This window comes from Carassius gibelio, chromosome B21 (assembly GCF_023724105.1).
Source record: "Carassius gibelio isolate Cgi1373 ecotype wild population from Czech Republic chromosome B21, carGib1.2-hapl.c, whole genome shotgun sequence".
Classification (NCBI taxonomy): Eukaryota; Metazoa; Chordata; class Actinopteri; order Cypriniformes; family Cyprinidae; genus Carassius; species Carassius gibelio.
Genome location: NC_068416.1, coordinates 25,310,429 through 25,323,327, shown reverse-complemented (window position 1 = coordinate 25,323,327; position 12,899 = coordinate 25,310,429). Strand labels below are relative to the sequence as shown.

The 12,899-nt window shown below is 36.5% G+C and overlaps 1 protein-coding gene across 1 annotated transcript in view; it reads right to left on the bottom strand.

Moving 5' to 3' along the window:
- Window positions 1-299: 299 nt before the first annotated feature.
- Window positions 300-12,899, bottom strand: part of LOC127985807 (neurogenic locus notch homolog protein 1) — a 33,259-nt gene continuing 20,659 nt past the window's right edge. The window contains exons 17-33 of the mRNA XM_052587975.1: window positions 11,882-12,110; window positions 11,599-11,800; window positions 11,360-11,513; window positions 10,631-10,815; window positions 10,298-10,430; window positions 9,945-10,202; window positions 8,808-8,920; window positions 8,126-8,694; window positions 6,835-7,236; window positions 6,586-6,734; window positions 5,353-5,563; window positions 4,733-4,814; window positions 4,488-4,650; window positions 4,109-4,407; window positions 3,563-3,710; window positions 3,346-3,443; window positions 300-2,570 (exon numbers count right to left, since the gene is read on the bottom strand). Coding sequence (XP_052443935.1) covers window positions 1,365-2,570; window positions 3,346-3,443; window positions 3,563-3,710; window positions 4,109-4,407; window positions 4,488-4,650; window positions 4,733-4,814; window positions 5,353-5,563; window positions 6,586-6,734; window positions 6,835-7,236; window positions 8,126-8,694; window positions 8,808-8,920; window positions 9,945-10,202; window positions 10,298-10,430; window positions 10,631-10,815; window positions 11,360-11,513; window positions 11,599-11,800; window positions 11,882-12,110 — 4,601 coding nt within the window. The 3' untranslated portion in view covers window positions 300-1,364. The remainder of the gene's footprint in view (window positions 2,571-3,345; window positions 3,444-3,562; window positions 3,711-4,108; window positions 4,408-4,487; window positions 4,651-4,732; window positions 4,815-5,352; window positions 5,564-6,585; window positions 6,735-6,834; window positions 7,237-8,125; window positions 8,695-8,807; window positions 8,921-9,944; window positions 10,203-10,297; window positions 10,431-10,630; window positions 10,816-11,359; window positions 11,514-11,598; window positions 11,801-11,881; window positions 12,111-12,899) is intronic.

Genomic DNA, 12,899 nt, shown 5'->3' with positions numbered 1-12,899 from the left:
TGTGACACTGGAGACTGGAGGAATGATGCTGAAAATACAGCTGCGCATCACAGGAATAAATTACATTTTAATATATATCACATTAGAAAACTGTAATGATTAAATTGCTATATTTCACAATATTATCGTTTTTACTCTGTTTTTGATAAAATAAATACAGCCTTGATTGGCATAAATAGACTTCTTTTAAAAACATTTTAAAAGCTTTCAAACAATAGTTTAAGAAATAATAATAGTGATGCTTTTTTTCCCTATTCACATGAATATATTGAAGGTAAATCAGGTTTGACAACACAGCGTAAAAGTAATGTCACCAAACGGTGTACTTTATTGGTTAAGAAAAGTTACTTTACAACAATGAACAAAATACTTTTTTCCCCTCAACAATCTACAAGTCAGTTTTTTCCATGTCACCATTAAAAGATTTGATCTGCATTTATAAAACAACAATCACACCTCATCTGCACTGATGATGTCATCTTACTGCGATACATACCTGTCTCCTCTCTCTCACACACACACACACACACACACACACTCTCATCTATATGTCATAATATATCCTACATGTCTACAGCAGGCAATAAATAACAGTGAACGCTACACTACATACGAAAAGCTCCCAAAAACACCTAAAGCAAGGTACCATGGGAAAAAGATTTGCAAACAGTGTCTACAGACGATACACAGTAACATAGCATAAATCAGCCATAAACAACTCTCTTTTGTTAAAACAGAAACAAACGTGTGCAGAGGCATGTGTGTTATACATTAAATTCACAATATTAAAGGTGCAATAGGTGATTGTCTTCAGAAACATTTTTTGTTATGCTGGTTGAAAGTCTCTTTACATCCCGATAGCAATCATTAAGTTAAGTGGTCTAAATGTATTTATATATTCTTCGGAAGGCCTAGGACCAAGAGATGTTTGTCCAATCAAAACGCTTGGTCTGGATGAGACGTTCACTTTCAATGCTATCAGGCTAAAGTCAGAATTTTCCAAGATCTCCTACTGCACCTTTAAGACATTTTTGTACATTTTTGTTTACAGAAACATTTTTTTATATATATAAAAAGGATCATATAAAATCTAATACTGAAATTTTAGTTAAAAAAAACAACAACAACAAAATTTCTGGCAGCGTCATATTGTTCACAATTATTTTCAGAACAGTTTAAGGTCAAAATAAAAATAAAATACAGTATAAATTACAAAAAAAAAAAAATCTTATATGTAGTACAAAACACATAAATAAATACAAAAATTAAGAAAAATGGTTATTAGAATACAAAAATCATAAAGAGTTTTTATAATTAATATAAAATTGTCTATTGAGTTCAGCTTCTAGATGCCAAAGCCCCGCCTACTTGAAGGCCTCTGGGATATGGTTCATCTGCATACTGGTGGGTGGGCTCGAGATGCCCTCTGACCAATCAGACAAGTTGGAATGTGGAGACGAGCTTGACCATTGGTCGGGAGATCCAGGGGAGGGTGTGAGGAACGGGTGGTCGGGAACCTGCAGCTGGTTACTGGGAGTGTTGTCCATAGGGTTGGAATAGCTATGTTGAGAAGGCGGAGTCAGAAACTGTGTGCTAGAAATGGGCGGAGCCATGCGCTGACTCTCCTGCGGTAGGATGGTCTGGATGGGGGCGTGTCCTGAGCCGGACTGAAGATCCAGCCCACTTAAGTCACCTAGGAAGTGATGAGAAAGGGCGTGGCCAGAGGCAGCGCTGTTTTGGTGCTGCATTGGCGCCATATTCTGATGGGCGTGGTTGGGAATCATGTGCGACTGCATGCCGAGGTGGCTGCTTTGCAATGTGGGATAACCCATGACCTGCGGCATATTCGTGGCAGAAAGCATTGTGGGCATCATGGTTGGGAAGCCGTGCTGTTGCTGTTGCTGTTGCTGAACCCTTTGCAGCCAATCGCATGCCGCCGTTTGAGCTCCGCCTCCATTGTTAGCCACTGGCAGATGCGATAAGCGAGGAGGAGGGGCGGAGTCAAACGGCTTCCCTAAGCTCTGAAGAGCTCCGCCCATGTGGTTGTCGGCCAATCCTTGGAGATGATTCAAAGTGATGGGCGGGGACTGCTGAAATGGTGATGTCATCGTAGGCGGGGACGAGACATCCGACAGGTAACCGTGGGGCGACTCCAGCGAATCGACAGGCGAGAGGACGCCCCCTTCCATAATGCCTCCATTTTTGCCCTCTCCAGGCTTTTTCTTTTTCATTCTCATGTCTTTTCCGCCGTCCTTCCCTCCTACGCCTTTACTGCTTGGTTTCCGCGCTTTCTTGGCTGTGTTGTTGTTGTTGGCACCACCCGGGCTGGGTTTGATGCCCAGGTAGGTGTTGGGCGAGCAGAGAGGGGGCGATAGAGGCAGCGCGGCACTCTGGACCAGGTTGTATTCCTCTAACAGACGTACGATGTCGTGGTGCATGCGCTCCTGCGCGATGTCGCGTGGATGCTGATCTAGGTGATCTGTGATCTCACGGTTGGCCAGGTGATCAAGCAGGACTTTAGCGGTTTCGTAACTTCCCTCGCGAGCAGCCAAGAAAAGTGGCGTCTCCTCCTGCAAACCAAGAGTATTATCGTTAATATTTTTGTTACTTGAAAGCTGAAATAAAATAAATATAGATGAAAGTACTAAAAGTACTAACTGGAAATAAATCAAATAAAATATTAAATTAAGATAAAACAAATTAATCCTAAATATTATTACATTGATCATTATTAAATTATATTATTCTTATTAATACTACTACTATGGTAAAAATAACTACAAATTGAAAAAAAAGTTCAAAAGAAAATGTAAACATAAAAGCCAATTCAAAATACTAATAAAAAATATTTAGAAGCAAATAAATAGTGCTAAAATAACACTGCTACAAAATACACAAGTTGCAATTTTTTTATGTGCACTGATGAATCATGCTTAATAGAGTTTTAATGCTTTAATATTTAATTTGATAAATAAGATGAAAACGGAGAATTTTACCTTGGCAACTAAATGAAATAAGGTTAAAAATGAAAACCAAATAAATAAATACATTTGAATAAAATAAGAAAAATGTTGAAGCACTAAAATTACTAACTAGCAAAAAGGAAAAAAAAAAACAAGCTAAAAAAAAAAGTCAACAAATATTAATACAAAAAATGGGGGAAAACTGACACATAAGACAACAACAAAAAAAAGCTCAAATGAAAACTAAAATGTAGAAATAAAAGCAAATTGAAAATAATAACAATAATGAAAACTAATGAGTACATAAATAATACTAAAATAACATGTTTTTCATTTGGAATAATCAAAAATAACAGTAAGACAGTCTGATGCACAAACCCACCTTGTTATTCTGTAGGTCTTTATTGGCTCCATTCTTCAGAAGAACGACAGCAGCGTCCACGTTATTAACTGCAGCCGCCCAGTGAAGAGCAGATTTACCTACAGAAACATAAAAACAGAGTCAGTTAATGAGGACGGCCATGCATCCTCAAAATAACACATAAAAAATATATTTTAAGAGATTTGGTTCAGCATATATCGTTTGTTTGTGTTCATACCAGAATCATCAATAGCGTTGGGATCTGCATGGCAGTTAATGAGCTCTTCCACCATTCCCTCGACAGCCAATCGGGTGGCCAGGATCAGCGGAGTCGTTCCATCATGCATACGGGCGTCCAGATCCGTCGCTCGGTTCCGAATAAGAATCTGTGGCCAAACACAAGGTAATGTTTTAAGAATATTCAGCTACTAAAGATCATTAAATTACATGCAAGAAATACAAAACGTGCACAAAACAAATTATCCATCAAATACTATACATTATTATATTATAAATACATTTTATATATTAAATATACATTTAGGCTTAATACTGAATACAATTAAAATAAACCAAAGCATGTTTTTAAAAATATTATTATTTTTTATTATTATTTACACACTGCTACTACTACTATTATTAATAATAAAAAATAAAAAAAGTGAAAGTGACTATTAATAACATCTTTTATAATGGAGCTGTTGATGCTTCCACACAAATTAAACTAGTTTAGATCATCCTGAATCATGAAAAGCTGGATATAACCAGTATTTTTGTCACTGACCTGGAAGACTCCCTGAGCGTCAGCTGCAACAGCGGCGTGGAGAGGCGTGCGGCCCATGTTGTCCTGAACATTAGCGTCCGCGCACGACTCCAGCAGGCGTTTGGCGGCGTCCGAGCGGGCGTAGCGGGCGGCCAGGTGCAGCGCGGTCTCGCCCGTCCGGTCCGTCTGATTGTGCAGGTTGGCGCCGTGGTAGATGAAGTCAGTGATGACTTCAGCAGAGGGATCGTCTTCTCCCTCGCCGTTTTCGTTCTCCAGACCTCCGCCGCTGCACGACGCGATCATCAGCGGAGTGAAACCGTCTACGAGAGAAACCAGGCACAGTTTAAAGAAAACTCCCGAGCTGTGATCAGTAAGTGATGGTAAGGGTGCGAGCGCTCACCAGGCCCGCGGACGTTGACGTCCATGCAGTCGTTCTCGATCTCGCCCTGTGGTGGAGTCGGAGCCATAGAGTTCAGCCGCAGGTCAGCCGCGTCCAGGTGCTGCTGCGTCCACTGTCGGTGATCCAGCTGACCGCTCATGTCCAGAATAGACCGCTCCTCATACTGCACACGAATACACACCATTACACATTCATCCGGAGTTATGGAGCAGCTCTAACAGACAGCAGACTGTTTCATCACTCACCCGAAACCGTTTGCCCGTGTCGTCTTCTGCCCATTCACTCAGTTGTTCGTCCATCAGAGAGCTGTCCGAGTTTTTCAGAGGCCTGATGGGACGGGAAGTGAAATGTTATCATTAATGTGAGTGATAGAAGTGGGAAAAAGTCTGTTTTTGTGAACTCTAGGATAACAAATGCTTTTTTATGATAATAAATGGAATTATAAATGTCAGTTAGACTAATATAAAAAAAGAAGAGTCAAAATAATACAAAAATAACAATGCACATAAGTTTAGGTGCAACATATACAATTCTACTAAATTATCATTTGGTCCCTTTAATTGTTTTATATTCTTATACATTTTATATATTACTAAATTGCTTTTTAAAAGTCACACTTCGGTGAATGACATTCATTAGCAAACATATCTATTATTCTATATTATATCAACTTTTTATTATATAACTTTTTGTGCTTCTTAATTTTTTTTTTTTTGTATATTTTCATTTAGCTTTGACTTGATGTTATTATAATTTTAGTACTTCAACTTATTTCTTTTAGTGGCCAAGGCAACCTTTTATCATTTCAATACAATTTAGTATCTGATATTTATATAAAGCACTGTCTTTTTAACCACACACTCACTTGAGTCCAACAGAATCCTCTCCAACCGGTTCCCTTCGTTTCTTTTTGGGTTCTGAGACTTTAAATCCGTCGGGGAACCAAAGCTGCCCGTGTTCCCTCTTCCTCTTCCTGGAGACCACGACACCCACAGCCACCAGCGCCAGAACCGCCAGAAACAGCAGCACCAGGAACACGGGGTACATCTCCCCTGGCTTTGTGGGGGGGTCCTCACCTGCGCACAGATATAGTTATTAATGCAGAGGTGTGTAGAGTATCATTCCGTGTTAGAGTTAACTCAAATTAAAATTGTTAAATCATTTTCGTTAGTTAAAATAAAGCAGAAATACAACACAATATAAATATTATATGAAAAACATTCAAAAATTTTAAATGCTGCTTGGCAAGTAACTGAAATAAAATGAGTTTAAGTACTAAAACTGAAATAATTTAAAGCTATAAATAATTAACAAAATATATAATAAAAACAAAAGAACCGTTACAAAAATTAAAATGAAAACTGAAGATTAAAGCTAAAATATGAATATTAGATGAAGAAGAAATTATAACTAGAAATGTTGCTTGACAACTAAAGGAAATAAAATGAATTTAAAGAACAAAAAATATAAAATCTAAATAAATGATAGTATATATATATATATATATATATATATATATAAACCTAATATAAAGAACAAATGCACATGAACTTTGTTCTTTGTTCTCTCTGAACATGAACAAAATGACAAGAACTTCAACTAAAATTTTAACGAAAACTAAAGCTAAAATAAAATGAATATTAGATAAGAATAAAAAATAAAAAATAAAAAAAAATGTGAAATGTTGCTGGGCAATTGGAATAAAATTAAATTAAGTCATAAAAACTGAAATAAAAATAAATAGAAAACATTAAAAGAGAAACCAAATTTTAAAATAAAAACCTATTACACTTAAAACTGAAAATTTAAGCTGAAATAAAATAAAAACAAATACATATTAAATGAAAAACTTGAACGAAAATTCGCAACATTGAAACAAAATCCTAAAACTAAAAATCAAAAACAAACTTAAATAAAAATGATTTACTCATAAATAACCACTAATAAAAAAAAGTGCATAATTTTTTTTTTATAAGCTAAATCAAAATATAATAATATGTACTTTATAAGTATTCCTATAATAGTACATAATAAATAATATAAGAGTACATAATAAATACTAAAATAACAGTGATTTTGTCATAAAAGTGGCACTCACTTGTGACGGCCTCGATGATGTAAGGAACATTGAGATTCCCGCTGGAGGCCAGCGCTCCGAGGAACGCCGCCACATCCGTGGCGCTCTGGAAACACTCGTCAGACTGCTGGTAACACTGACGGTTGTCAATCTCTAGATACACGATAGACCTGTAGCACATAAACACGTGAATATCACACATATAAAGCACCGTTATATGATTAATTGCATGTAAATATTCAGATTTAACAGTGTTTTGCTTTCACTCACCCTTTGATCTCCATCTGATCGAGTTCTCGTCGTAGGCGGGGCTTCGTGAACTCCGTCAGGCTTCTCCTGGCGCGCTTCGGGTCCGTCCAATCAGAGCGCTTGTGCTTGCTCAGCTCGTGCTCGCTGCCGTAGTACGGGAAAATGAGCGGCTCTCCGTTAGCGTCGCGGCGGAAAACCACGTTAGTATGCAGCAGTCCGCTCAGCTCGCGGAGGAAAGACGAGGAGCGGTTGTTAAGCTCGTCTGGTTGGATGTGGACCACTAGAACCAGACTTCCCACGGCCAGTTTCTGAGGAACGTCATCAGCGCAGTCCAGACCGTCCCATTCACACTCGGCGTTATTACAGCCCTGATCGCAGTGACCATCTGCATAGTGATCCCTACAGTACTGATCGTACAGCGGACTGAAGATAAAGAGCGAAGGTTAGGGTCGTTCTGCTAAATGACTAAATGTAAAAGTATGGTTAAGGTTAAAAAAAAAATTTAATGAATGGCCAATTTCCCACTGGTTTCTCTAGTTGTAGTATTTACAATTTTATTATATGCAATTATTATTATTATTAATAATATTATAGGATGCATTTTCTAAAGGTAATAAAAGGCTGCAAAATTGTAATTATAAAGTAATTATTAATATATATATATATATATATATATATATATATATATATATATATATATATATATATATATATATATATATATAAATAAAATTCAAATAAAAACTAAAATTTAAACTAACTTTAAACTGAAATTACAGTGAAAATTGAAAAATACAAAATAAATGACTAAATAATATAGTAGGACATAAATAATGCTAAAATAAAACCTGTGACAGCCTTGATATTGTAAGAAACATTTCATTATTCATTAATTAATCATTTTTCATTAATAATTATTTCATGATTTCCCCACCTGGATTTTTCCATTTCTATTTGACAATTTTTCTATTATTTCCCAAAGGTAATAAAAGATTGTAAAAACTTAATGAAAATTTAAATCCTTAATGAAGAAGTAATCAAAAATAATAATAAATACAATTAAACACACACACACACACACACACACATATAAAACAGCAAAAATGTAATAAATAATAAAATTAAATAAATATAAGATTTATATCAAATAAAAAATACTAATAAAAAAATAAGTAAGCCCCTAATGATGAAGCAAAAAAAAAAGACTATAAATAACACTCAATGTTTAATTATAAATATATTATATGGTAAAACAGTAACACAAATAAAGAATACAAATACATAAAAATATAAAGAAATAGATTCCACTCACTTGCACTGCCCCTCCAGTCTTTGGCAGTCGAATCCATCATAAAGGCACCCAGCGTTGGCGCACTGCTCGTCACATTTGCCGTCGTTGAAGTACCTCCAGCACTGCAGAGCGGTGCTACAGTTCTGCCACGGGTCGTCGAAATTCAGAGAGCAGTCGCCGCCGTCCCATCCGCACTCGTGATTGTTACACTGGGTATCACAGATGGCGTTTCCACCCCTGCCTTCACACTGAGTGATTTCACACCGGATCTCCACCTCCGGCGGGGCGATGTCTCGGCCCTGCCCTCCTTTGAAGGAGTAATCAAGGATGTGGCAGAGGAGTCCGTTGAAGTTGGATGGACAGGAGCAGCGGAAGAACGGAGCGTCGCTGATGGGTTGGCAGGTGCCGCCGTTGTAGCAGGGGTTGTTGAGGCAGGCCGAGTCCATGCGTGTTTGACACTCGTGTCCGCTGAAGCCCGGCAGACAGAGACAGCGAGGACTCAGGTGTCCCGAGACACAGGTAGCACCGTTACGACATCGCAGGGAGCCGCAGGACTGGGCGTCATATTCACAGGAGGAGCCAGAGTAACCCTGAGAGAGAGCCAAAGATTAGAGAGCGCATTCAAAGGGGTTTCTAAACTGATCCATAAGTTTATGTGATGTTCAAATCATAGCATTAGCTGTAAATGTGTGTTTTTACTCACCGGCTGACACTTGCAGATGTATCCGTTTTTGGTGTTGCTTGCTACAGCACATGTTCCTCCGTTTTTGCATGGTGTGTCCTTGCAACCGTTGAACACCGTTTCACAGCGCTTGCCTATAAATTAAATAAAATAAAAAAATGTTAAATTACATGTATGCATTTAGCAGACGCTTTTATCCAAAGCGACTTACAGTGCATTCAGGCTATCAATTTTTACCTATAAATATACATAAAACACATTTAAACTAAATAAAAAAAAAAAAACAATTTCCTCACCTAAATGCAATAAATAAACATGTTTAAATACTTCATTACATCTATGCAGTACTTTTCATAGTTTTTGTTGCATTAAATTTAATTTATGTGAAAATAAATAATATCTGTGAAGTATAATTAAATGTAATTTATCAGTTTTATGTAATTTATCAATTTATCAATTTATAAGTATTCAATTTATCAATGAATAAAATGTAATTGTGCTCTAAATAATATCTAATTCTAAGTATACTGCATCAGTTTTTGTTGTATTTAATTTATAAATAAATCAATAAGTAAAATGTTTAAATTATATCTGTTCAGTACAGTACTAAGCATACTTCATATACTTGCTACTAAATGTATAAATAAATCAAGAAATTAAGTTTGTAATGTTTGAGATATAAATTATATCTGAAGCCAAAAAATCAGTTTTTGTTCATTTCTGCTAATAATATAAATATATTTAAGTTGAAAATTATATTGTGAGTATACTTAGAAATATTTTTCTCAGATATAATCAAGCAAATAAATAAATGTTTACATTTAAATTACACATGTGAAGTATAATTTAAATTTTCTAATTTATATAGTGAAAATACAGTTAGAATGTATAATGATACAGTAAGTATATATATTAGCCAATAAATCAAAATATTTTGTCTGCATTGAAGTAATAAAAATTTGCCAGGAAAATATGCTTGAAAAATGTCAAATTATCCTTAAGAATTTACATTTTGCATGCAAAATATAGCCTTAGCATTTATTTTTTTTGTTTGAAATTCACTAACACTAAATAATCTAGTGCCTACTGCAATCATACTGGTTATATTCATTGATAAACATTTATTATCAATGCAAATGTGATCATTTGTGTTTGTACCGGTGTATCCTGTACGGCACTCGCAGCGGAAGTCGTTGTTGAGCTGTACACAGTTGTAGGATCCGCTGGGGTCACAGGGGTCAGACAGACACTCGTTGACATCGCCCTCACATCGCTCGCCCACAAACCCAGCCGGACACACGCAGCCATAGCCTCCAACACGGTCAACACATCGGCCTCCGTTAAAACAGCGCGGCTCGCCGGTTAACGGATCCACGGCCGGGGAACAGTCATCGACGTCAATCTCACAGTGAACCCCTGCAAACACGGCCAGAGAAAACAATCAGACAGTTCACCTACTGAAGCGTGAAGAGATGAATCCAGCGGTTGTGAGCGCGTGAATGTGTCCGTACCTTGCGTTCCCCGCGGACAGGAGCATTTGTACGTGTTGATGAGGTCGATGCAGGCTCCTCCGTTCTGACAGGGTTGAGACACACACTCGTTTATCTCCTTACTACAGTTGACTCCGTGATATCCAGGAACGCACTGAAAGAGAGAAACGGACGTTAGACTCGTGGAACTCAAAGTAACTGATTCCATGTTATCAGTTTCCAAAGTTCTAAAAATCTAAAAATAATTCCATTACATTCCCTAAAACATGTGATTTGTGTCATGGACTCAGTAATGGACTCCAGCACTGATGATGTTGCACAGGTGTGTGTGTGTGTGTGTGTGTGTGTTTCTACCTCACAGCTGTATCCTCCCAGGTAATCGGTGCAGGTGGCTCCATTCTGGCAGGGGTTCGGCATGCACTCGTCCACCTGCTCCTGACAGTAGCTGCCCTTGTATCCGGCCTGGCATCTGCACAGGTGTGTGTTCCCCACGTCTACACACTGACCCGCGTTACGGCACAGAACGGCCACAGGCACTCCTGAGAAAACGTGCAAATTAAACCCATCAACTTTTAATGACACTTCATATGGCATTTTAATGTAGCAAACATTGTTTTCAGCTTGCTGTACACAAAAAAAGTTATCTACATCTAGCCAAAAGAGTAATAATTTTGATCCAAAAAGTATTTAAAATGTATTAAATCAATGTAGTAATTTATTAAAGTTTATTAAAGTTATTTCATTTATTTTTATTCATTCATTATCTATTGTCAGAAATGACAAATATTGCAAAAAATATTTATATTTAATAATTTATTTAAATTGGGTAAGTAAAATGTATTACTTATAAATTGGTTATTGGACATGTAATATATTTTAAAACTTTAATATAATAACACATTATTGGTAAGTGGTCACCTGGCATTTATTTATTAAAATATTTATGCATGTTGATTGTGGTTATTTTACAGTTATTTAAACATTTTAATTCGAATTCGAATTATTAGTTTTCCATCAAGCTCCTGCTGTTTCTTCATGCATAATATTGTGTTTTGGGTCAGTCTATTTAGTAGTGATGGTTACCTTGCTGCCTGGCAGCGACCTCACAGCTGACACTGGGGACGTCACAGTAGATGCCCGTCCAGCCGCTGGCACACTGGCAGGTGAAAGACGCCCCCTGCTGCCAACATGAGCCTCCGTTCTTACAGGGGGACGAGTCACACCAGCGCACCAGACCCTGAAACAGACATCCGGAAATAAATGACTAAATATGCACCACTTTATACATATAGACTTGTTTGCAGATGTGTGTGTTTGTGTACCTGGCAGTTGAGTCCAGTGTATCCGTGTGGACAGGTGCATTTGTAGGTGCCGTATCCGTCCTGACAAGTGCCTCCGTTTTGACACGGTCGCGAGTCACACTCGTTAACGTCATGCTGGCAGTAATTCCCGGTGAATCCCGGCAAACACACGCATGAGAAAGAGTTTATGCCATCCACACATGTGCCGCCATTAAAACAAGAGCTGGAGAAGAGAAACAACACCGAGTGAGATTGCAAGAGAGAAGCAAAGCGATGCATTTTAATTTTAAGGTGCTGTGCTTACCTCTCGGTGCAGTCGGGGGTGTTGATCTCACAGTTGATGCCGCTGAATCCTACAGAGCAGCTGCAGGTGTAGCTGTTGACGCAGTCGGTGCAGTTCCCTCCGTTTCGGCAGGGGGCGCTCACACACTCGTCGATGTCCTCTGAACAGCGCTCTCCACGGAATCCAGCCAAGCACACACACACAAAGCCGTTCACACGGTCCTGACACACACCGCCGTTACTGCACGGATCTGAGAAAGACAAGAATGCCATATTCACTGCCATATTCAGTCTTTATTACTAATAACTGTAGTTTGTTGCCACATAATCTTTTCCTCTTTGTTAATTATTTGTGTTACATACTACATTTTATATAATTTTTTTTAATACATTAATTTTTTTAATACATTTTTATTTTACTTTATTACTAGGTCTATTCAGAAATGGCTTTATTTTATTTTATTTCACTTTTTTAAATCTAATTCTTACATTACTTTTATTTTTCCATTTGCACTTGTTATTTTGCTTTTTGTAAATTTTTTATTATTAAAAAAGTGCAGATATAGCACATTAAATATTACAATTTTTTAAATAATTTTAAATATTCATTTTATTAATATAAAAATAAAATTAATTTCATTGTATTTTCCTTTATAATAATTTAATTTTGTCATTTGCACTTGTTTTGCTTTATTTGCAAAACATTTATTTATATATATATATATATATATATATATATATATATATATATATATATATATATATATATATAATATAATATAATATAATATATATATATATATATATATATATATATATATATTTATTTTTTTATTTTTATTTTTTTAAATAAAGCAACATTTTATTCAGTTTTATTTATTTATTTTTTATTTACCTTTCAGACCTTATTTTACTTTACCACTTGCACTTGTTATTTTGCTTAATTTGTACTTCTTTAGTAATACAAATATACAATAAAGCACATTAAATCAAGAAAAACAAGTGCAATGACAGAAGATTTTTTCTTACATATTTTAAAA